The 25,266-nt window shown below is 43.3% G+C and overlaps 1 protein-coding gene across 1 annotated transcript in view; it reads right to left on the reverse strand.

The window, feature by feature from the left end:
- The window catches only part of CACNA2D3 (calcium voltage-gated channel auxiliary subunit alpha2delta 3), a 961,034-nt gene that overhangs the window by 237,098 nt on the left and 698,670 nt on the right, over positions 1–25,266 (reverse strand). Inside the window, 3 exon segments of the mRNA XM_058443425.1 lie at positions 5,661–5,735; positions 13,400–13,480; positions 14,818–14,889. Of these exon segments, the coding sequence (XP_058299408.1) occupies positions 5,661–5,735; positions 13,400–13,480; positions 14,818–14,889 (228 nt within the window).

Genomic DNA, 25,266 nt, shown 5'->3' on the forward strand with positions numbered 1-25,266 from the left:
ACGGCAGAGGAGGCTAACTGGCCACTGACTGTTGGCCCAGACTTCCAGGATGGCACAATGATGGGTGGTGGTGGCAACAGAGCCTGCTCTAACCCACTTTAAGGAAAGAGGAGGTCCTATAATCCATTTTATCTAGAAGGGTCCAAAATGTCCGGTCACACTCTAGACCTGTGCTGTCCCTTATGGGGGCCACAGCCACAGGTGGGTCTTGAGCACCTGCAATGTGGCTTGCCTGAATTGAGATGTGCCATGTAGGATACACATTAGATTTCAAAGATTAGCATGAAAACAATGTAAAATATCACATTAATAATTTCTATATTGATTATATATTGAAACATTGATATTTTGGATATGCTGGGATAAATAAAATATATTCTTAAATTTAATTTCACTTGTTTCTTTTGTATTCTTTTAGATGTGGCTCCTAGAAAATTTGAAATTACATAGGCAGCTCCTGTCTGTGGCTCACATTATATTCCTACTGGACAGTGTTAAGTCTAGACAGATTCTGACATGATTACCTTGGTATTGGTCCATATGGCTGCAAAGACCAGGCATCCCAGTCACTCCCACTCTCTAAGCACTCTGCCTCCCATTTCCTGAAGAACCCACACAGCAGAGTGAACTTAGTACATCTAAATTGACTGGGGTTAAGGGTCCTGGTTCTGGCACTTTCTAGTTATGTGATTTGGGAGACGTCACCTTATGACTCAGTGCCTCAGCTTCCCGTCTGTAACATGAGGATATTTACCTTCGTCTTAGAGAAGCCCAGCTGCTCAGCCCAGTACTCACAGTTGTCCTCACTTCAACTCCAGGCTGCTGCTAGATGTATCTTCCACCTGGACCTCCCCTAGCATTCATCCTTTCCTTAAGCCTCTAGGCCTTTCCAAGGCACATAATATCCTAGGCTTGCTATTCAGTTAGTCAGTGATTAAAAGCATTAACACATGTGAAAACTTAGGCTAGTTCCTGTCCCATAAAAAGCAATCAGCGAATGTTAGAAAAATATACTAATACCAACAACAACAAATAAAAAGCGCATCTTCTCTACTGTCCACAGTTACTGATACACATATCTTATCCATCCTATTAGAGTTTGAGCTATTTGAGGCAGGGTACATCTCTGTGACCTCTCTGAGCAGCTTGCTCAAGCCTACAACATAGTGAACATCCAGTGTATGTTGAAGGAATGAACGTGAATTTCTCTCCATCATTTTTCACTTCCCATCTCATCCACTCCCACATATGTGACCCATGTGACTGGCAGATTTTCATCCAGAATGAAAACTCTACAGCATCCTTCCTCATCTCCTGGGTTTGCAGACACAGAGCAAACAGCTTTTGGCCAATTTCAACGCAGGCTTCATGGAAATGAGTCCTAAATTTTGCCTGCCCGAGGCTCCTCTGTGGAACCCTGCCATCGCTGCAGCTGCTGAAAGGGAACCTCCTTTGTGTTCTCCTGTCGGCTTGACCAGGTCCACATTCCAGACCTCCTTCTTGGGGGAAGGAAATCAATTTAGCTGTCCCTTTATTCTAAAAGGTAGGGACAGATGGATGACCAAAATCTCAACCCAATCCGCTGTTGGGCAAAAGAAAAGGAGATCTATTCAGGGCTCCACATACTAAGAAAAATTCATAAAGCTCTCAAATACAAAGGAATTATAAAAAGCAAGAAAACAAAATCTAGTCTGTAACTATACCTCAATGTTTAACGAGTGGTAACGATCAAACAAACATTCCAGGGGCATCATAACGACTCAAAAAGCATTTCTCAAGATCAAGAGCATTTAATCACTCTTGCCACGCTGTTGTTACATTCCCCACCTTGAGAACAGGTGTCTGTCCCCATTCGTGCTGCAGCCCCCCGGCCCCTTTGAAGATTACTTTATCAGTCTTCAGTCTAATACAGGACTGAGCCACACCAGGCACAAGGGCAATGCTTGCTGAACCAACATCAGTTAATCTATCAGGAAGTCACAAGCTGGTGGCAAGGACAGAGAGGTTGAGAAACCCTTGGAGGAGGACGAAGGAGAGCCCAGAGATCGCAGAGAAGCATTGCTTCAGCAGCTTTGCCAGTTAAACCAAAGTGAGTCCGCTGAGTACGGCCCCTGTGTCTGAGCTGTTCTTGGAGACACTTCGTGATTCACACCCAAATCACACAAGATTAAAGAAAATACTGGATAAAATCAAGCCAAACATTAAGTTCAGGGGAAAGATTTTATAGGACAAATTAGAAAAATATTGGTATTGTGCTTCAGAGAAACCCACCTCTTTCCTCTGGCTGAAGGGGCCGAAACAAACTCCATGGCAGATGGAGAGGGAATAGGAGTTATTTTAAGTCAGCCTGCTGTGTCCTCCCCATGCTGGCCACAACCCCACACTCACACTCACCGTGCTAATCTGGCAGCCCTGGCCAGAACTAAGGGGACTGTCCATTTGTAATAAGGATTCGATTATATGGCTGGGCTGGGGAGGAGACAAATGGAGTTTGAATGAGGGTTCCCTGCCTGAGCTAGCCAGAGAAGCTGCTAGTAGCTGGCTGTTCCCAGCCATGCCTGAGAGCTCTGGCCAGGGTGGATTTATGCTCCATGAAGACACTGGATTTCCAAGGTAAGTTCACAAGTCATTTACAACCTCCAGAAGAACCTAAAGTAAGTAAAAATGAAACTGGTTTTAGAGGATCCCTTCACTTATTCATCTACTGAGTCCCTACTCTGTGCTGAGGCGGCTGGTGGTTCAGGAAGGAGGAGGGGGAAAGCAGGGGTAAGCGAACAGAGATGAATAAACAACTTGTGCACGCCAGGGCCACGGGTATTCATGCCGGCTGACTCTTACCTATCATTCTTTAGCTACTGTGGCTGCTAGTATTATTCTTATTGCTACCTTTAAAACAAACAAACAAATAACCTTGGTTTCTTCACATGGTAGGATTCACAGAGAACCTCTAGTACAAGTTGTCTACTTGTCTTCTAGACCACAGTTGGCCGAGTTTGCCATAGAACCAAAAAGAAAACTGAGGGTGTATGTACACGATCCCTTCCCAATGTCTATCACAAAAACCTGAATCACCTGAATAATCAAAAAGTGTTCTTTAGGTTGCCTCTTTAAGCATTCGTTACCATCATGTTCTTCCAACCTTTACAGAAGCTGAGGACAGAACAATAGAAAACAAACACAAACAAGATGTCCAAATAACCACTACTGCCTCTGAGATATTCTGGGGTCTGCTTTTCCGCACCAGGTCCTTTGCTTGCATTATTTCATTTACTCTGACGAGAAGCTACGATCTATGCACTATGGTTATGGCAGGATTACAACAGAAAAGTGCAGCTCAGAGAGCCTGTGTGATTGCCCAAAGTCACACAGCGCGGATGTAGTGGGACTAGGAGTTGAGTTTCACAGTGTGACGCTGGAATTGAGTCCCTTCCACTTTGCTGCAACTTTTGCTCAGAAGGAAAATGCAGAACTCAAGTCAGAGTCAACATACACTTATTGACCACATTCAGATGGGTTAATTCATGTAATGCTTAATGGTTGGTATCACCCTAAACTTCTTCTAAGTATCTGAGGGCCTCAGGGTGAGAGACAGATGAATGGGACAGATGACCAACTGGTCTGATCATTCCTTATGTTCTTGTCATAGATCAGCTGCAACATGGTTCATATGGTTTGGGTTCTCACAAACAGAATATGGGCCATTTGTTTGGGCCACCCCATGTATGGCATGGCCGAAATCCTAGCAACCACCACCACTTTTGACCCTAGCAACCACTACCACTTTTGGTGTGTCAACAGAAGAACAGCAATGACATGTGTTTACAAGTATCTGTACTCTTAGGAGATGAACAGCATTGATGGGGTTGGTCTGCTTTTCCAAGAGCCTTTCAGCTGCCCTCTCAGTGGCCACAGCTCTGGAGTGCATTAGATGGACTATTTACAAACATACCATTTGCTTCAGGGCCAGGAGATATAAAAGACTGCTAGGCAAACGTTTGCTGGCAAAGCGCTGTGGGACCAGTTCATATTGTGAGTCGACTGTGTGGCAGGCAGCTAATCATTTCCATTGCCACAGAGAGAAGGATGCTACCTTGGTGACTTCTGACATCTGATTCCATTTCATTTTTCCTTTAAATGACAGGCAACGATAAATATGAAATTAATCCATTTACTGGTAGAAGATTCGGGTTTGATTGTTTCATGGACTCTGTTCCTTTCCAATTTGGAATACACACTAGGAGCCCAAACTCAGACACACAAACTTGTAACTTCTCCTATTTTCAACAAACGAAGCCACCTGGGCAACCTGGAGATGGGTAATGTGCTAAGAGTTTTAAACTTCAATATGTCTTTGGACTTAAATGTCTTTAAAAAGACAGCCGCTTTTTCAATCAGACTTTTCAATAATTCTGAGTTACATTTGGAATTAGCCAACTAGTTAATTCGGTCCTTTTCTGATAAAAAGATTGTTGAAATTGAATATTACCATAAGGCCCATCTTAAAGCACGCATATGGCATCCACATGATGTGGTCATGACTCCATTAATACCAGGGCGATTAGAGCAAAGTTGGATGATGGTGGAGCTCTCACATGCACTGTTTCTAAACAATGATGCAAGTGAGAAGTGAACTGGTCCCCACAATGCTTTGCCAACAAACATTTGCATAGCAGGCACTGCCGCTACTTTCTCATTCTGATGAATGGGAAAAGATGGGTGGGGTGGATGGGTATGTATGCATTTGTGTGTGTGCACATAGGTACGTGCGTGTTTGTTGATTGCTAAAGAAAACGATCTACACTTTCTTAACTTTAAAAAACAGTGTTCACTGCATTACTCTTTATAATTCTATATCTTCTTTAAAAATTAGATAAGTACACACAAACCCAAAGGGATGTCCTTTTTTCAACACACTGCAACCAGTTCAGGGGTGGCAAACAGGTGGCACACTTGTGGCCAATGCCCCGAGGGCAGCCTTGCCCAGGGATGTGGGTTGATGCTCCCATGGGCTGTTTTGGATTTGGTCTAACCCTACTCACTTCAGAGACAGTAAAAATGATACTGAGAGAAAGAAAGTGGTTTACGTATCAGTTCACCAAGCAATGCTACTGGCTATGACATAGGCAGAAAATAGAGAAAAATCTCAGCTGCTTTGATTTAACAAAAAAAGCTGTTGAATAGCTTCTATCCACAAGACACTGGGCTTAAGCAATGTAATATGGGGGCAAATCCCATTGTAATAAATTTCCAGGGATCTTGGGTCTAATTTATTGCGTCAAATTAGACTTGTAGTAAGTGGGTCTAGAGCTGGAGTATGAGTGTCCACGTATTACAGAAAGGGACCCATTATGATAGGTTTCATGCTGTCTAGAGTTAAAAAAATTTTCCATATGTTGGCAGATATGAGATAAATAAATAAATGCATATACACATATATGGCTTTATATACAAAAGCATAATGGTAAATATATTTATCCAATATTATTTATATATTATGTGTCCAAATACCAGTTTATAAACTCTATAACAATCTTTACAATCCTATGAATTCAATAGTTTTTAAAAAGTGAAAACTGCAGCAAAGTGTCATCATTGTTGAATTGAAGGAAATCTTTTAAAATCATAAAAGCAGAAATGCAGAAGTACATAATTTCTCTTACCAGCAGCCTGAGTTCTGGATGCGTCAGGATATATCCATTATTCGTGATTGCAAAGGCATAACCGTGAATCCCTAACTGTAAGAGGAAGCAAGAAAGAAACCTTCATTAGCTTGCTCCCTGGTGAATTCACAAAGCATAAAGCAGCCCTGCATTTAGTAATTTACAGCTTTAACTTGTCATTCATTACCCTTATCAGCACAATATTTCATTAAAATGAATGCAAGGCACTGACCCTTGACATTTGGTGGAAATGAAGACCTGTCACAGGATAAGCTCAACAAATAGCACAATTTTAAATGTCACATCCCCACATTGGCATCCAAGGGCTTTATTCTGATTTATTTAAAACAAAAACAATTACTTTTTTTTAACAAGAAAGTGGCTAATGTTTCTGGAAAGACCCTATGTCCAAGTGCACAGAACTTTATCAATGGAGGTGTCTTCTCTCTGCCTGTAACAAGGAAAGAAGGGTCCCCATGCTGCCTCACTTCTAGACTTCCTATAATTCCACGCCCACAGGGGCCATCTCAAATTGGCGCTCCCCTAGCCTGTCATTTTCCATAATTCTTCAAATATAAAGTGTCCCCCTGCCCCAGCCTACGCAGGAGCCTGGCAACCCTTTTCATATCCTTTCGTCTTCAAATTGTGTGGCTGCCTAGCTTTTCCATGCACGCTTCCATCAACACAAAGCCTGGGTAATTTTCTATGCAGAGCCTCACTTAATTTATGTTTTCTGACTACATGGGACTATGGGAAATAGTTTGTGAGCAATGAAATGTTTTATTAGCTTTAAAAAGTATGTAATCAAATTTAACACTGCACTTATTTAAATAATAATCCCGGCTTTTTGACAATATTTCTATTACACAGTTGACTGCACCCATTGGCTACAATAAATTTACCTACAAATCATTCATGTATTAAAACGGCCTCTGGCATAAAACCCATACGGATCTGTCTCTCTGAAGAAAGAAAATGTAACCCAGTTTTGCCAGAGCAGTGAAAGCAGAGAAGAAAAAAGAAAGTCTCTATTTTTTTCCTGAGGAGTTATTTCACAGTTCTGAGCCCCACTGTTAATTTTCTTTAAATTCTCTGCCACTCACATTCTTCAATATGATACTATTAAATGATCCAGACAACAGAGTTTACAAACCAGGAATGACCCTGTCTGCTTGTTAGCTTAATGTCAAGGTGATGTGAAATTAACTTCAGAGAATTTAACACTGGCAATTAAAAGTTTCCGTTGCATTACATAAAGCAAATATGCACATGGTAGTCAAGGGCAACAGACGTCTTCTCCTGGAGTTACCTTGCACAGCAAATCTTAATAAGATTCTACTTGAGTCTAATGATAAAAGTATATTTCATTATGCTGTGAATGATAAACCAGAGATTTCCTATCCTTTGAGATGTATATCGTCTCTTTCATCTTGTCTCTTGGAAAAATGTCAGACACAGTCAACACTGCATTAATCACCATTATTATGTTCCAGGTTCAGATGGACTGGAGGGGTCAAAAAAAAAAATCTTGAGAGTGTGGCTTTTTCCATTAAAGGCAAAAATTGTATTTGATTGGGAATTCAAACTCAAAATTAAACAAAACAAATAATATTTTATAGTCAGCTCATGTATTCAGCACCTTCTAATGTACATTACTTTGGTTCTTCTTATTTTGCTTGTGAGAAGCAATACTCAAAAGAAGGCAGGACTCCTCTTAATGCCTGTACTCTTCTTTTATAGTACTTATCAAAATTATAATAATCAATTATTTGTGGGGTTGAGTATAAGTAATCAGGACTTTTGATTATTTCATGCCTGCCTCCCCTACCAGAATGTAAGTTTCATGAGGGCAAAGGTCCTATCATGTGGTTAAAAATATATGGTGGGGTAGTTGGGATAGAGAGATGAGAAGGGAAAGAAGAAAGAGAAAAAGGTGGAAGTAGGGAAACAATAAAAGAAACTGCATTTAGTGCAGATTCTACACAGCTTAGCTAAACTCTCCGCTTCCTCCCCTAGAATGCAGAAGCTGAGCTCATCTCATCCCAATGTCCTGCATTCATTAACCAAGTGCCATCTCTGTTTCCTTATTGCCTCTTCATGCCTTAACCCACTGCACTCTACCCTTGCCCTCCCTCCACCACCAAATATGCCATGGAAATACCTTTCTCTACGGTTGCCAGGGGCCTCTTCATTGCCAAACCCTACAGGATTTTCTCCCTCAAATCTTCCTACTTTTCTTAGCCCATTTGTCCTTCGCCCATTCCTCAAGTACTCATTTTCCCTAAGATTCTGTCCCCAGTACCCACTGTCTGCCTTAGCTCTCCTCTCCCTCAATAAGCTGCAGTGACCACCTCTGTGCTGTTGCTCCCCAGATCCACACTCTGGCCTCAGTCTCCCCCTTCAATGGCAAACCAAGTATCCAACAGGGTAGTGGTCAGCTCTTCTTGACCATCGCTCTGGCACCTCAGACTCACCCAGTCACAGTGGAGTTCTTCTAAAGCTGTTCTTCCTCCTCCTCTCTCTCAGTAGGCGGCACCACCACCCACACAGACTCCCCAGTTAGAAACTACAGCATCAGTAGTATGAAATCCTACTAATGTTTTTCTCCAGGTTTGCTCCAATTCCATCCTGCTACCCAGCTGTACCACTACTATTTTAATTCAATAGATTTCCACAATGGTCCTCACTGCTCTTCCTGCCTCAGAGCTTGACCCCAACAAAACCATCCTCCGGGTTGATCCAAGTCAAAGATAATACTGACCACGTTGCTTTCCTTTGTTAACAGCCACTAACAACCCCTTTCATACGTAAGACAGAGCCACAGGTCTGTTCATCAGGTCTCCCTGGGGTCTGGCCCCTGCCTGAGTACCAAACCCTGCCTCCCTCCACTCACTGCCACTCAAGGCACACAGCAGTAACAATCTCCCTGCAATTTTCTCTCCCAGCCAGACCTTTATTGGTACAGTGCCAGCTACCCAAAGCACCCCTCCTTCTCTCTCCCTGTGGCTAATCCTCACCCATGCTATAAGCTCAGCCTCAGCTCATCTCTTGTAAAAAGGCTCTCCTGACCTGCACTTTGCTTTGTCCTTTCCATACCATCATCACTGTTTACCCTAGCACCTAAAAATGCTACACTTGGCTGGGCACAGTAGCTCATGCCTGTAATCCTAGCAGTTTGAGAGGCTGAGGCAGGTGGATCACCTGAGGTTAGGAGTTCGAGACCAGCCTGACCAACATGGTGAAACCCTGTCTCTACTAAAAATACAAAAATTAGCCAGCCATGGTGGCGGGCACCTGTAATCCCAGCTACTCGGGAGGCTGAGGCAGGAGAATCGCTTGAACCCAGGAGGTGGAGGTTGCACCACTGCACTCTAGTCTGGGTAACAGAATAAGGCTCAAAGAAAAAAAAAAAAAAGCTACACTCACTTTTCTGCCTCTCAACCCTAGGTAGTTCTCTTTCCTTCCTCTGATTTGTCCTAGAAAGAACTGGAGGTGGTTGGGAGCAGTGGCTCAGGCCTGTAATCTCAGCACTTTGGGAGGCTGAGGAGGGCAGATCACTTCAGGTTGGGGGATCGAGATCAGCCTGGCCAACATTGTGAAACCTCATCTCTACTAAAAATACAAAAACCAGCCAGGCATGATGGTGGGTGCCTGTAATCCCAGATACTCTGGAGGCTGAGGCAGGAGAATTGCTTGAACCTAGAAGGCAGCAGTTGCAGTAAGCCAAGATCACACCACGGTACTCTAGCCTGGGTGACAGAGCCAGACCCTGTCTCAAAAAAAAAAAAAAAAAAAAAAAAAAAAGAAAAGAAAAGAAAAAGAAAAAAGAAATAACTGGAGGCAGTACTTCCTCCATCAGAATGATCTCTTTGTGGGAAAGGGGCCACCTCACTTACCTTTGACTTCTACAGCCCCTAGCACAAGGTCAGGCATGCGGCAGGCATTCAGTTACAGTTTGTGTATTTAAGACATTTGTCACTTTACTCAAATGTTACCTAGCTCATCTTGAAAATTCTAACTAAAGTAAATATTAAAAACGAGCTGAAAAGGAGAAGCCGATTTGCTCCAGGAGATGCACAGCCAGTCCTTCTTAAGGCTGTACCTGAGAAACTCTTTCTGATATTCAGAAACTGGTTAAAATCCTCCCCAGGAAAGCATTCTGAGAAAATAACATCAGAATGTTTTGTGTGTTGGTTGATGGCATATAGCTATATCCTAATGTAGACGTAGGAAGGGCAGCTGTGACCACATCTCAAAATACAACACATTCTGTGGATGAGTCTCTCAAATAATTAAAAGCTTATATGACAAAGTCCAACATTAGTTTTTGGCCACAAATCAATACACTGATGAAATCGCTAATTTTGGTTTTATCCAAAATAGAACCAGTCTTCCTGTCCATTCTAATGTACAGTCCCATGGAGTAATGGAGAACAGATCGGACACAAGGCCTTCCAGCACTTGGGCTTGCCAAAGGGGCCCTGGACCAGAGGCATGTTCTCCTGGAGGCCAGGAGCCACATGGTCCAACAGCCTGGGGGAAGGAGGCACTTCCCTTCCAACTGCAGAGACTGGGCTAATGAAGTGAACCCAATTATAAAATGGCTCGTTATGTTAACAGAGGTCGTGGTGTCTGGAAATTATTGCTGGGGTGTCTGGAATTCTTAATAAAAATTACAGGAAGTCTGATTGCTTGTGGGAAAATCTATGAAGCTAAGGGAGAAAGAAAGAATTCTATCTTCTGGGAAAACCCCAAGAGCCAAGAACTGACTCATCTTTACAAGGTGTTAATCAGGAGGGCAAGGTGTGACCTGAACTCTGTTCCCTGGAGCTCTCCTCTCCTAGACGAGAGAGGCCCATTTGGCCATGGCTGTCCCTGGCTGACACGCACCCCTTTCACGAGGCTCTGTATGGGAACCAGAGGGAAGGATGCCTTAGGCTAACTTATGCCATATCTACGTCTCTGGTTCCCAGCTTGACCCTTGGAAAAGCACAAAACACATATGCCTGCATTTCAAGCACTGCTGGTTAATTTTCTATAGCTGATCTTCTTCCTCTATTCCCTTGTTATGCTTTGTTTCCTTCATCTGTTATTAGCAGAATGAAGTTGAGAAAGTTACTTCAAGCATCCTTAAGTAAAAATGAGGCCAAATGGTCCCTACTTCATGGGAATGTAATAAGAACTCAATAGGAATAATGCATGTAAAGTACTTCGGATGACACCAACCACATAGTAAGAAGTTCAATAAATGTTTTAGTGTATTTTAGTTATTATTATGATTTTATTTTAACTATTATTATTATGATTGTCATTGCTCTTATTGTTCTTGGTAGCATTGTGGTTACAGAGGTTAAAATCATGGCTCTTGGGGCCAGGCGCGGTGGCTCATGCCTGTAATCCTAGCACTTTGGGAGGCCGAGGCGGGCGGATCACGAGGTCAGGAGATCGAGACCATCCTGGCTAACACGGTGAAACCCCGTCTCTACTAAAAATATAAAAAATCAGCCGGGTGTGGTGGCGGGCGCCTGTAGTCCCAGCTACTCGGGAGGCTGAGGCAGGAGAATGGCGTGAAGCCGGGAGGTGGAGCTTGCAGTGAGCCGAGATCACGCCACCGCACTCCAGCCTGGGTGACAGAGCGAGACTCCCGTCTCAAAAAAAAAAAGAAAAATCATGGCTCTTGGCCAGGTGCAGTGGCTCACGCCTGTAATCCCGGCACTTCGGGAGGCTGAGGCGGGTGGATCACGAAGTCAGGAGTTCAAGACCAGCCTGACCAACATGGTGAAACCCCATCTCTACTAAAAGGACAAAAATTAGCCAGGCATGGTGGCGTGCACCTGTAATCCCAGCTACTTAGGAAGCTGAGGCAGGAGAACTGCTTCAACCCAGGAGGTGGAGGTTGCAGTAAGCTGAGATGGTGCCACTGCACTCCAGCCTGGGCCACAGGGCGAGAGTCCATCTCAAAAAAGAGAAAAAAAAAAAGTCATGGTTCTCCTGCTTGCAAGGTATGAGATTTGGCAAGATATTTAAGCTTTCCATGCCTCAGTTTCTTTAACTACAAAATGGGGGTGACTGTAATGTCTACTTAGTAAGCGAGATAATGCCATAAAGAGCTCTGCACATTGCCTGGTAGAGGAAGCTTGGAGAAACAGACACAAAGGATAATTGTTACTGGTTCCTTGTCATGTTCCTTCTTTCTTGATTTATTGGACATGTATCAAGTAGTGGCCCGGTGCTTAGGTTTCTAAATCTCCTCATGTGAAATAAGAGGCTCAAGAATTGTTTGGAAATGTTCTGTACAGGTGAGATGCCTTTTCTGAAACTGAGCCAGCAGTTCTGGACACCTAGGTCTGGCGATTTCATCAAAAGTAAAGTCCACTATCTTTAGGGGCCTGAAAGTCTTCCCTCATCTCCATCTTTGACTTTCAGTTTCTCAGGAACTACAGTTTCCAACATTTGTTATGTGGGTTTGGATCAATGAAATGTCCTTTCATGACTCTGGGAACTTAACTCCAATTATAAAAGCCCTGGTGTATGAAGCTGGGGAACGAGGGATTGGAGGGACTTGTCCACACCCACCTCATCAATGATGGAGCCAGGAACCTGCAGAGTCAAGCTCCAACCACTGCCTGCCTCCACCTGAGGCCCAGGAAAGCCCAGGTCCCCCTCACAGCAGTGGTGAATCAGGCCCCAGCACATCAGGGAGGGTGGTGCTAAGAAAGAAGCCCCTGGCAGCCAATAATCCTTGATTCCTGGGCTCCCTTTAGATGCAGACAAAGAGAACCCTCATTTATCTGAGTGGGCCAGAAATGGAGACCAGCTAGCAGGTCAGCTTGGTGCTGGGGGAGGAGGGGGTGGATGTGGTGTTCGCCCCTGTGCAGCCAGCGGAGCCCTTTGTCCAGTGAATCAACCAGATCTGGTGGAGGCTGCTCTCTGATGCCTCTGGCATGCACATGCTCATGCCTACATTCAGAGCACTCTTGGACAGTGCTGTGTGCCTGGGTTGTGTCTCAAGGGCATCCCCCTCCCACTTTTTGATTTGTTTTTCCAAAGAGTCCCCACCAGGAAATAGTTGAGTTTTCTGGATGGAGTATAAGAACTCTCTGGACTATCTTTTTTTTTTTTTTTCGAGACAGAGTCTCGCTCTGTCGCTCAGGCTGCAGTGCAGTGGTGCAATTTCGGCTCACTACAAGCTCTGCCTCCCAGGTTCACACCATTCTCCTGCCTCAGCCTCCCGAGTAGCTGGGACTACAGGCACCTGCCACCACACCTGGCTAATTTTCTTGTATTTTTAGTAGAGATGGGGTTTCACCATGTTAGCCAGGATGGTCTCGATCTCCTGACCTCGTGATCCACCCGCCTCCGCCTCCCAAAGTGCTGGGATTACAGGCGTGAGTCACCACACCCGGCCTGGACTATCTTTTTAAAAGGCAAACCAGTCATGTCGATATCCTATGTGTATCAGAAAAATTCAACGATCACGTCAAAACTTAAGATATGACATTGATTCTTTAAACTGAGGTTAGAGGAGATAAATAAGAAAAACAGCAAGTCATTGTAAATAATAATAAAAAAAAAAACCTTTTAAATAACTGTGCAGATGGTACAAAGACAAGCTAACAGGCTGTAATAGCGATGAGCAAAAACATCGCTCCAAAGTAGAGTTTGAAGCCTGAACTTTGTGAAAACAAGGCTGCGGGCATCTCTGTTGCTTTGATTTCAGTGATTAGGTCATTCATTACCTTGTATTTGGGGATGGTCTTCAGAAGTTCTTTCACTGGGACATCTGTGCCAACCACTCCCAGGAGAATGCCCTTCGATCTCTGTCGAAAATAAACATTGAATTATAATAACAGTAAGTTAACTTGGCAAAAGAAATAGAATCTCATGAGAAGTCACATACCGTCTGCCTGGTGCCTTCCCCAAACTGATAGAGATTGAGGATTAACCCATATCTCCAAGAACGGTCTCTTCTGTCCCCCACCCTCCACCCAAAATGTTACTGGGTAAAATGAGAGCTTCTCAGGCCAACCATTAACTACTACAGTCCCCAACGCATACTCCTACCAAGATACTATAATAGCTTCCCTCTCCTCTCTTGAAAATTAAACACTGATTTGAAGAAACACAAGAGTTTCAGCAGCTAAGGGCTCTAAACATTCGCCAGTTTCTCTTATGAAAGCTTTTTACAGGAAAGACAGCATGTTAACTGCTTTCTCAATTTACACTGCCCTCTGGTGCCCAGGAGAGAGAGTCTAAATAGCAGGAGAAATATATAATAACCCTGACACTTTTACCAACTGAGGACCAAGGTGAAGGAATAGGCCTCTGGAGCCCCATTTTCCAAGGCATGTAGCCATTGTGATTCGCTAAAACTTTCCAGTGTCAGAAAGGCCATTTTTTTAAGGCTTTATGGTGGGTTGAACAGTGTCGCCCCAAGTTCATGTCCACCCAGAACCTCAGAATATAATGCTATTTGGAAACAGCATCTTTGCATATGTAATTGTTAAGGATCTTGAGATGAAATCATTGTGGATCTAGGGTGGGCTCTAAATCCCATGACTGATTTCCTTACAACAGGGAAGGACACAGAGAGACATATAAGAGGATCAGGCCACATGAAAACAGAGGCAGAGATTGGAGTGACAGTGCCACAAGCCAAGGAATGCCGGGGCCCCCGGGAAGCTGAAAGAGGCAAGGAGAAATTCTTCCCTAGAACCTTCGGAGGGAGCATGGCCCTGCTGACATCTTGATTTCAGACTTCCAGGCTCTAGAACTGTGAGAGGAGAAATTTCTACTTTTTTAAGCCACCCAGTTTGTGGCACTTCATTCCTAACAGCCCTAGGAAACTAATAAAAGGCTGGTAACTATAAATGAGAGTGGTCAGTGCACCATCACCATGGATGGTCTCTGGGGCTTTTCCTCCTCTGGTCCTCTAATACTTAAACTTTGGAAAGGCGTTGCGAACTCTAAAATGATGCCAGCCTGGGTTCCTCTCGTCTGTTTTTGATTTGGTGACTCTAACGGCAAGATCAAACAATGAGGAAAAAATGAATACATCCTATGCTTAAAAATCAAAAGTCACCAGAGCTGGAGTCAGAGGGGGTCTGAGAAAACCACCCTCCTAGCATCAAGCAGGAAGCTCAGCCGCTGTACTCACGGTTTCATTCTGCTTACTAAACACAGGCATGGCTACAGTGGTCATCAGGACGGGGCCCTGATCATCAGTCAGCTGGATGGAAGAGAAAAGCCAGTTACAGGGGAACGGTCTGGAAACCACAGTTCTGGAGGCCACCCCCTTGACAATCATGTCCTTTCTAGACCAGGGGCTGTTGAGATGGACCATTGCCCACCCAAGCCTTTAGTGGAGCGGGGAGCACTCTGTGTCTCCTGGATTTGCAGACGACAGTCCCAGCCCCCGGCTGGGGAAACAAATCAGTTGTCTTTAGTCACTCCAGCAGATCTGTTCTCTGCTTCTGGCCACTTTGGTTCAAATAGAACCTTGTTTGGATCTTCCTGATTCATTTTCTTTTATTAGCACAGGTTTATTTTACTATTTTACCTCCCAGACACTTATGTTTCATAAGAGTGCTTCTCCTTAATCTAAATATCGAGGGTCAGAAAGCATGCGCATAAAGGGTCTGGTGAGTTGCCCCTGCTAAAAACGACAGAATCTGGAAGCATTTATTTTCCCCAAGGTAGCCAGTCAAGGCCGTTTTACCTCTCTGGGTCTCTGAATGCCAGTCCCAGATGGAAAACAAATAAAACAAAAACAAAATTAAATAATAACTTTATCATCTGACTTCTAAAATCATGATGAAGAAGGTAATCCTTTCTCTTATAAGAATGGCCCTTGAGGACAGGTGTGGTGGCTCACGCCTGTAATCCCATGAGGCAGAGAATGGTTGAACCTGGAGGCCAGACTTGCAGTGAGCCAAGTAGGCCATGATCCAGCCTGGAGTGAGATTCGAAAAGAAGAAAAGAAAAAAAAAAAAAAATGGCCCTTGAAATACAGCATGTGATCCAAGTCTGTAAACCTCTCAATTGGGTTACAGACACACAGAGACACATCACTGTACCTGCTTTTCACACAGTGTTGGGAGATAGGCAGGAACCCCTACTCTATCCCAAACAAACAGGGAAACAGACTCTTGGAACATGGTAGGCTTTGGCCCAAGACAAATCTGGTTCTAAATCTCAGCTCTGAATCTTTCCTAACTGCACTAGTGAAGTCTCCACGTGCTCATATGAAATAACACCCACTATTCCCCAGCACTGTTGCCATGAAGACAAAATAGAAAACTGCCCAGCATGGTACCTGGCATATGGAAGTGCTCAAAGGATGCCAGCTTTTCCCTGCCTTCAAGGTCACACAGCTAGTAAGTAGCAGAGTCCAAAATGAGATTAAGGCTGAGGCACTGCTGACAGGCACCAAAATTGACCAGGCAAGTCCTTCTGGCTTCACAGCCTGTTCAAGCCTCAAGTGAAGCAATCTGTAAACTAGAATCCACTATCTTCAACCTAGCATGTTTTCTGATATATGGACACTTCTCTTCCATAGCTTTAGTTCCATAGAATAATCAGGCATTGCTCCCTCAATCTACTTGGAAAGAGGCACTATAAAGAGAAGATCCTAAAATCTAAGTGTTTGAAGCCCCCATTGACTGGCTGGTCTCTTGAGTAAAGGTCATTAAACTTAGTCTTTCTTTTGCCTTGTTCTTCTAATAGACTATTAGAGCTGTGGGGTGTCACTACTTACAATGTAGTACCCAGGACAGCAGCACCTGTAGCACCTAAGTGCTTGTTAGAAATAGTCTCAGGCCCCATTCCAAACACTCTGAATGTGAATAATTATTTTAATTATTCATATATATATTAAAATGCAAGAAGCATTGGTATAGGGCAATCCTTTCCACTTCATTTCCATCAATAATCATGACAGCTAAACAGAAGCTGGCAGGTGTTGGAAAAAAACTCCCAACAGGGGTGGAGGGGGCTATGCTTTTATTAGTTTTACATAGATATCAAGATAGGCCTTTATTCCTCCATGACAAGTAAAATGAAGCAAGAATCTCCTGGTCTATCTAGGACTGGGAACTCATGGTGACATGGTTAATTTTGTGTCAACTTGGCTAGGCCATCATGCTCAGTTGTTTGAGCAACTACCAGTCTAGATGTTGCTGGGAAGGTGTTTTTTAGATGTGACTAACATTTTAATCAGTAGTAAAGCAGACTTAATGAGTAGTAAAGCAGATTATCCTCCATAATGTGGGTGGGTCTCATCCAATCCATTGAAGGCCTTAAGAGAAAAGACAAGGCCCCCCTCAAAAGAAGGAATTCTGCTTGTAGACTGCCTTCAAACTCAAGACTGCAACATCAACTCTTGCTGCAATTTCCAGCATGCCAGACTGCCTGCCTTGCAGATTTCAGACTTGCCAGCCCCACAACTGTGTAACCCAATTCCTTAAACTAAATTCCTCCCCACCCTATCTGTATAGCCTATCTCTAGCTCTATAGGCTCTCTCTAGAGAACCATGACTAATAATATACATGGTAATCACGTAAGTGATTATTTCGGGCATCCTAATTTGGGTGTAAGAATATGTAAACAAATTTAATTCATCAATATAATAACCAAAAAATATTAACTATGAGATGATGCTGACAGTTAGTGTTGCCATGAACCAAGTCAACCAGTATATATAGTCTATAACAGTTTTTGGAAACATGGTTCTAACATCTTGCTTAAAATACTCAAAGCATACTGTGGCCACCATTGGAAACCTGCAAGGCCATTTTCAAAGGCAGAACCAGCCCATGGTAAATAGTTCTCTTAGAATTAGAAGTCTTCCCATATTCTGACTCCTTGATTAATCGTTAATGCTATAAAGAAAACTGATTTGAGCTGATCCATAACTCTGGACAACTTCCACTTTGCAACTCAAATCAAATTTCAAGCAGTGCCAACATGTATCATGGATGAAATAAAAACATACCATTGACAATAATGAGAAATGAAGACTTTTTCTTGCAACCAGTAAAAATCAGTTATAAATTACTAGTAATTGTCTTGGGACAAAGACAAGATTATGAGAAACTAACTTCAAAATATTGAGCCAGAATACAGTATCAACTTCACTCAGGAGCTAATTCCAAATGTAATTACTGCATCATTACTTTAAAAAAGAAACCCATAATATTGCATTTGTACTGAAACCATTCATTTGTAACCAGCCCCAGGTAAACAAAGGAAATGCAGTGAGTTCAGTCTAGCAACAGTTCACATGTGGGCCAATGATCTCATGGACCTCTCCTAGGGGCAGTTCTGGCCCCAATTTGAACTAGCTTGGCCAGAACCCTAACCCGTAGGCTTTCCTGTGTATACGAGTTCATCATTATGGCAACAAGGGCTGGCAGGAACACAGAAATACCATTTGCAGAAAATTAAGACTCTCTTCTGCACCCATGGGCTCCATCATTCCCAGTGCCCACAGGTCTGGACTCTGTGAATCTTAAACATTTCATGGAGAAACACATCAATTTGCAAGGTCATTTGCACTGTAAGCACTTTATGATTGAAAGGCATTCTATATTCTTGCCATAGGAAATAGCAGTCAATGGCAAGTTTTTTTTTTTTTTTTTTTTTTTCCCAGACCACCAAGCAGAAGTTACGCAGCCAACTATGGCCAGAAACCCTCTGTCCCCCAACACGCTAGAGGGTCCCTGCTTTTCTGTGGCCCCCCAACCTGTAGCTGCTACTGAGGCAAGGGCACTGCTTATGATTCATACATGTGGCTTCCAAGAAAAATGCAGACGTAGAGTCAACATTCATTTTCCAAGAGGTAGGAGCAGGAGATGGGGGTCACCATGGTCCATCTGGGCAAAATCCCATTAACTTAAGTCCAAGTGGGAATCTTAAAATGAACTGCTGTGCAATTACACTTGCCCAGGTTTTGAGCAAGCCTCTGAAATCTGTGGTTGTGGTGCTCTGTTGTATAATAAGTGTATATTATTCCATATCCTTCATTTCCCATGCTACATAATGGGGACCATTCGGGTATCAAAGAAAATGATGAATAATAATACTGAACATCTGGTTTATAAAACACAAACTTGCTCAACAGATTGACTGCTTCCTGTCAGTTTCCCAAGTTAATCACGCACGTAGGCTCATATGAATATGCATTTCAACTCATATGCAAGGTCCATGTGGCCATGCCAGGCCTACTCCTTAATACTTGATTAGTTTCCCACTGATGGCACCAGTTGGTAACATGGCTAGCCCTAGAGCATGACCCCAGAGAGCATAACAACACAAGACTTGTGATCCATCCATTTTGCTGCTGGCCTAGTCACCTACTCATTGATTTCCTTAATAAACACTCCTTGAGCATCAGCTATGTGCCAGGTCCCATACTGTGTGCTGGGAAGACAACTAGGAATAAGGTGTGGGTCTTATCCCCAAGGAGTCTCAAGTCTGCTAAGGGAGAAAGAAAAGCTAACATGGCAGAGGAAGAACTGGCTGGGGATGGCATGCTGGCTTTCATTTGGTGAGCAAAGAGGCTGTCTTTTCCAGGTCTAGCATGAACTAAAGTGAAAATGCCTGGTGTTTATCAATATCTGTCAGGGTTTATACGACAGATTCAGAATGCTTCCTGAAAGCCAGTCTAATAAAAGCAGGAGAAAGTAGTCTGCCGCAGAGTGATTTCCTTCCATTGCTTTATACTTAAGGATATTGGTAAATGGAATAATGCAGGTGTAGACATCTTGTAAACTGCCTGGCACCTTTCTTTTCCTTCTTCTGCAGGTATCACCCACTTCCTTTAGGAAAGTCCTCTTCACCCCGTCCAGCCACAAGGTTTCTTAGCAGTCAAGCTCTCCCATCCTGAGTGTGGGGATGGACAGCCAACCCAGGCTGTGTTAACCAGAGCACTTCAGACACAGAAGTGTGCACACACACACTCTGCCCGAGGTACACTGGTAAGTTTATTAACTAGGCATGTAGTTCAGGCTAGACTACCTGAGATGTTTTTCTTTTTCCAACCTGGGGCAAATGGGGAAGACTCGCTACTCTCCTTTGTGAATGGCTATAAGAACGTCAGCTTGACAGACATGTCCCCTTGCCACAGAGAGGTGATGAGACTGAATAAAATAAACTCACAGAGAGGAGGAGAGATGAGTGTGTGTGTGTGTGTGTGTGTGTGTGTGTGTGCTGTATGTATGATGGAGAAGAGAGAGAGAAGAAGGGAGGGAGGGAAAAAAAGAGGGAAAGGGCGGGAGGGTACCAGTCCCTGAATGCCTTCATTCCCAAGATCAATTCCACCAATGCCCTTTTCCATTATTGGGTTGCTTGAGCCAGTAAGTTTTCTCTTTTAGCTCCAATGAGCATGAAATGGATTTGTAACTCTTAAAAGTGCCAATTTGGGCCATAAATGACCTAGGCAGTTCTAGATACCCACTGAGGTGGTCCCAAGTGCCATGTACAATCCACACAAAGGAGAAATTTCTGAGGCCAAAAAGGCCAAAGGCAAAAGGGTGCCAACATTCCCAAGATGGGTGGTTGCATATCTTTCCCACAAGGGAAGAAATTTAGGTACCTGCAAAGTACCCAAATACTGATGGTAATGACTACTCTTTATGATGGTATAAAAGACTATTGTCACTAGAATTTTATGTCAAGCCTTCACAATGAGTAGAAGTTTGGCTGCTTCTCCAGTGGGTCCCCATGGTGGGGAGCAGTTGTGGCTATGTGCTTTTTGCCTGGGCAGCCTCCACCTTTGAAGGACATCTGTTTGGGTTGCCTTCTCATATCTCTATTCAGAGGAAGCTTGCCAGGACTGGTGGCAGAAGCCTCTATTTCTCCCGCAGCTGGAAGCCCCTGGGGATGCATGCCAAGCTGCGGAGAAAGGAGGCAAGCTGGACCTGGAAGGCATCTGAGCAAGCCAAGGACAGCACTCTTGGCAGCCCATTTGAGGACTACCAGGTGGTTTTCAGCGGAGCCGCCTGCCAGATCTGCTCAGCCCTAGAGGCTTGGGCTTAAAGGGAAGGTTGTGCACAAATGGTGAACTCGGCTCAGATACAGGACTGGCTCCAAGTCAAGAACAAAAGCTAATCCACGCTCATCAAATACCATATTTCTTCTATATTTTGCTCCTCTTACATTTGTGTTGCTTTATTATTAACATTGATCAACATATTGACTATGTTAGTAAATAATATAAATGTATAATACTATAATACGTAAATATTTTATATGTGTGTGTATAACTTGTGAATACGCAGCTGTGTTTCTGCTAGCTTCCTTTCAACATCTGTGAGGAACCTCAACCTGCACTCTATGAAAAGACACTGCCACCATCTAGTGGCCGTTAGGGTAAATTGCAGGCACGAGGTCCTGGACGACAAAAAGCCGTTTCCAGAGTATGGGCCTTACAAACAAAAATATATTTAGGGGCCAGGTGCGGTGACTCATGCCTGTAATCCCAGCACTTTGGGAGGCCAAGGCGGGCGGATCACCTGAGGTTGGGAGTTTGAGACCAGCTTGGCCAACGTGGCGAAAACCCGTCTCCACTAAAAATACAAAAATTAGCTGGGTGTGGTAGGGGCACTCCTGTAATCCCAGCTACTCTACTGGGGAGGCTGAGGCAGGAGAATTGCTTGAGCCCAGGAGGTGACGGTTGCAGCAAACCGAGATCGTGCCATTGTGCAACAGCCTGGACTACAGAGTGAGACTCCATCTCAGAAAAAAAAAAAATGTATTTAAATGCCAGCTGATGTCATTTAGTTACCTACCCAACTGAAGCAAAGACAGGTTGTTATCAACAATTAGGTCTGATAATAACATTTGCCTTGACAGAAAGGGAGTAGTACTAAGAGGTGGAAAAACACAGCTGTGCACATCTATAAATCAGATGAGACATTATGAAAAGAGAACCATTGATTCTTTAAGATATCCAGAATCTGGGCTGGGTGTGGTGGCTCACACCTGTAATCCCAGCACTTTGGGAGGCCGAAGCAGGTGGATCATGAGGTCAGGAGTTCAAGATCAGCCTGGCCAAGATGGTGAAATCCCGTCACTACTAAAAATGCAAAAAATTAGCCAGGCGTGGTGATGGGTGCCTGTAATCCCAGCTACTCAGGAGGCTGAGGCAGAGAATTGCTTGAACCCAGGAGGCAGAGGTTGCAGTGAGCCAAGATCTCACCACTGCACTCCAGCCTGGGCGACAGCAAAACTCCGTCTCAAAAAAAAAAAAAAAAAAGAAGAAGAAGATAAGATATACAGAATCTGAGAATGTGACAGGGGAGCATAGCAAAGGAGAGGTTCTTTCACACCCACTTTCTCAAACGCAGCTTGAACAAAAGGGACACCAACTCCTTGGCACTTTCGCCTCTCCCCATGAGCTTAAGTTTATCAGTGACTTGGGGATTCTTAAGGGCCATTCTCTGGGTAGCACATAATAGGGTTAATGGGGTGAGGCTGGGAAGAAATGTCACCCATGTCCTGCAGTTTGCACACTCCATGGCAAGGAGAGAGGAAGACAACAGAAAGCCATCAGAACAGCTTTCTGTACAATTAGTTTGTGAGGGCACCAGGGAGAACAGCAGGGAAACGTACATCTGGAAAAGGGGATGTAAGCAGACTATGTGGCAATTTAGATACCTTCCCCAGACAAAATCTCTGCACCCTTCCCTCCTCCACCAGACAAAAAAGTCCTCTGTACCTAACCTTTCAATGGCCACCTACTTGCACCACCCCCAAATCTCCCACCCCCTTCCATCATCACAACATCTCTTATCCTCAACACTGGGCAGACATGTCAGAGAAAGAATCTAGTAAGATTGTGCTGGGCATGTTCAGGAGGATGTTTTCTCTGGAGACACACCCCCAGTAGAGATACAGACACCCCTTGGAGGAAGAACACAGGTGAAAATCCACTGAAACGTGGGCAAGGAGATCCTATTGCATCTCATGCCTGGAAAGGGACCACAGTATTGATTCTGCCTACTTGGCTAATGTTAACATCATCTGACTCTGGCTATGGATTTTGCTCTCATATTCTTTAGATTTCCACTACTTTTAGTGACAATCTTAAGGTTTGCTGATTGTGAGCAGTTTTAATTGAGAGACTTTACAATTAGAATAAGAAACAAGAATAAGAAATAAGTAAACCTTTCAAGCAACATGTTCTCTTGCTTTTCACTTGATAGTCTTGGTAAAGTGCAGTCACTAAATCTTGAGAATGCTACAAAAAAGATATTTTGCTTTTAGCCAAAACATTTTCCCTCTTCTTACTGAATCATTATTACTTGCATTTGAGATCTGGAGATTCCGTATTCTTCTATGAGATTTCACTGCATTTAAACTTGTTTAAATACAAAAGTAAACAGATTTCCCTCTTTGAACTTTAACTGCATCTTGTGCGAGCTAAATTGTTGAATTTGTTTGTTCTCTTTCTCTTCTTAACAAACTGAAGACAACTTTGTGAATATAATGCTGGACAATCTTGGAACATCTATATGAGAATCTAAAAACAGTCCTCTTCTAATAAAATTGTTATTATTTGGGAACATTTTGATATTCTGTCCTCTTGTTCCAGTGATTCTAGGATATGTCATTAAGAAAGGAATATGTTTTATGAGTAAACTTCTAGACAGAGGGAGGATACTGCCTTTGACCATGAACATATATAAAGCCATGGTCATGAGACTATCACTGATTAACATATCTGAAAGCTGTCTTGGAAACCACTTTGTTGGTTTATTTAGGTATAACCTGCTTATTTCAAGAATGCCCAGGACTAATGACAATGAAAATTATCATGAGGCATTGGATTTTGGTCAATATTTATGATGAGCCATGACATATAACTGACCCCCCATGGTGGCCAAATGTTCATATTTTCACAAACGTGGTTTAGACACCTCCAAATAGATGCCTGAAAACACAGGCAACTGTCAGAGCTTTGGGGCCCTGGGACAAAACTTTCTCCTTGTTTAAAGACCCCCTGAAATGCTGCTTCCTCCATAAAACCTTCCCTAACTAAGTGGAAATGAGAACCAGATGTTCTCAAACTTCACTACAAAGATAATCATATTTATTCTACAACCAAAGATACTGTCTAGGACCATAATTTGTGCAAATTGTTAATGAAGCAAAGTCACTGAACACTGTGGCTGGAAGAAATGATGGGAATTGTGTAGAGCCTGCGAACTCCAAGGGCAGAAGCTGGGAAAGATTCCTCTTTTCATCCGCGGCATTTAGCACAGAGCCTAGTACACAAGACATGCCCAGCAAATGGTCCTTAAATGAATTTATTCCAACACTATCCTTTAATTTATTTCATAAATGAGGCCCAGGGAGTAAAGAAGGGAGAGAAAATTAGTACCAGAATTCAGGCAAGACTCTGGGGCTAATGCTCCCTCTTTCACATTGTACAGCCTCTCCTTGCTCATGGCTCCTTCACTGAACATCTTTGTGTATTTTGCCTGTATCAATGTGGTTGGACTGAGACTGTAGGGAAGTGCTGAGAAGCTGGTGCACAACATCCAGCTGATGTCACGGTGATAAAGGAAAAGGACTTAAAAAAAAAAACACAGCTTAGTTGAACACTGCCATGTGCTTAGCAGCATGGAGAAGACAAAAAGTAACAAGCAAACGGAAGCAAACAGACCTGCATTAACATGCTGGAGAAGGTTACTCAAACTCGCTGAGTCATTTTTATTGATCTATCCTTCCATCCTTCCTTCTGTCTACCCATCCACACACCTACCTTTTCATATCCATTGCCAAATATCATTTGTACTTGTTACCAAACATTGCTGTGAATGTTTTGCATCTACGTAGCCTTAAATTGAACCCTGACAAAGACCTTGCAAATGCCTATGCACATTTTACAAGTGAAGGAGTCAAAAAGGCAAAGTACCTTGCTTCAGGTACACAAAGCAGCAGAAGAGAGATCTCAGTCTTGGTCTACCTCATGCCAGAGCCCGTGTAGTAACCACTCCACCCTCAGACTCTTGTTTTGGGGTGCAAATACAAATGCCATGTTTGGCCCTCAGGAGTTTGTAGTAAAGGAGGTTGCAATCAAGCAAATCATCCTTCAAATAGGAAAAGTCCTTAGAGTTCTTAGAGGCATTAAGTGAATTATAGACATAAAGCACCTAGCACAGTGCCTGGGACATCTGACAAGTGCAATTAATCTCATAAAGACCATTCCAGACTAGGCCAGAGAAATTCTTATGCTTCTTTGAAATCCAAAGATTTGAACTTCATCTATCTCCTGAATTGCATAAATAAAATAGGAAGACATGTTTCCTTTATCCTATGATAAAATATCTTGGTCTTAACAGTTAAATAATGCAAAAGCAGTTGGTGGGGGTGGGGGTGGGGGGTGGTTAATTATAATTAATTATGATCATAAATATTAAAGGAGATTAGGAAGAATGCACACTGGGAAGGAAGTTGTTATAGAGGAAGGCAGTCTGGGAAGAAGGGACAGATGCTTCAGAAGTATCCAGCCTGTAAATCATCTAATGTGTTCCAGGCCTGGACAAATATGGATGGGTCCCATCCAAGCACACAGGGCTCATGATTCAGCAAGTGGTTCAA

Source organism: Hylobates moloch, unplaced genomic scaffold (assembly GCF_009828535.3).
Source record: "Hylobates moloch isolate HMO894 unplaced genomic scaffold, HMol_V3 SCAFFOLD_8, whole genome shotgun sequence".
Taxonomy (NCBI): domain Eukaryota; kingdom Metazoa; phylum Chordata; class Mammalia; order Primates; family Hylobatidae; genus Hylobates; species Hylobates moloch.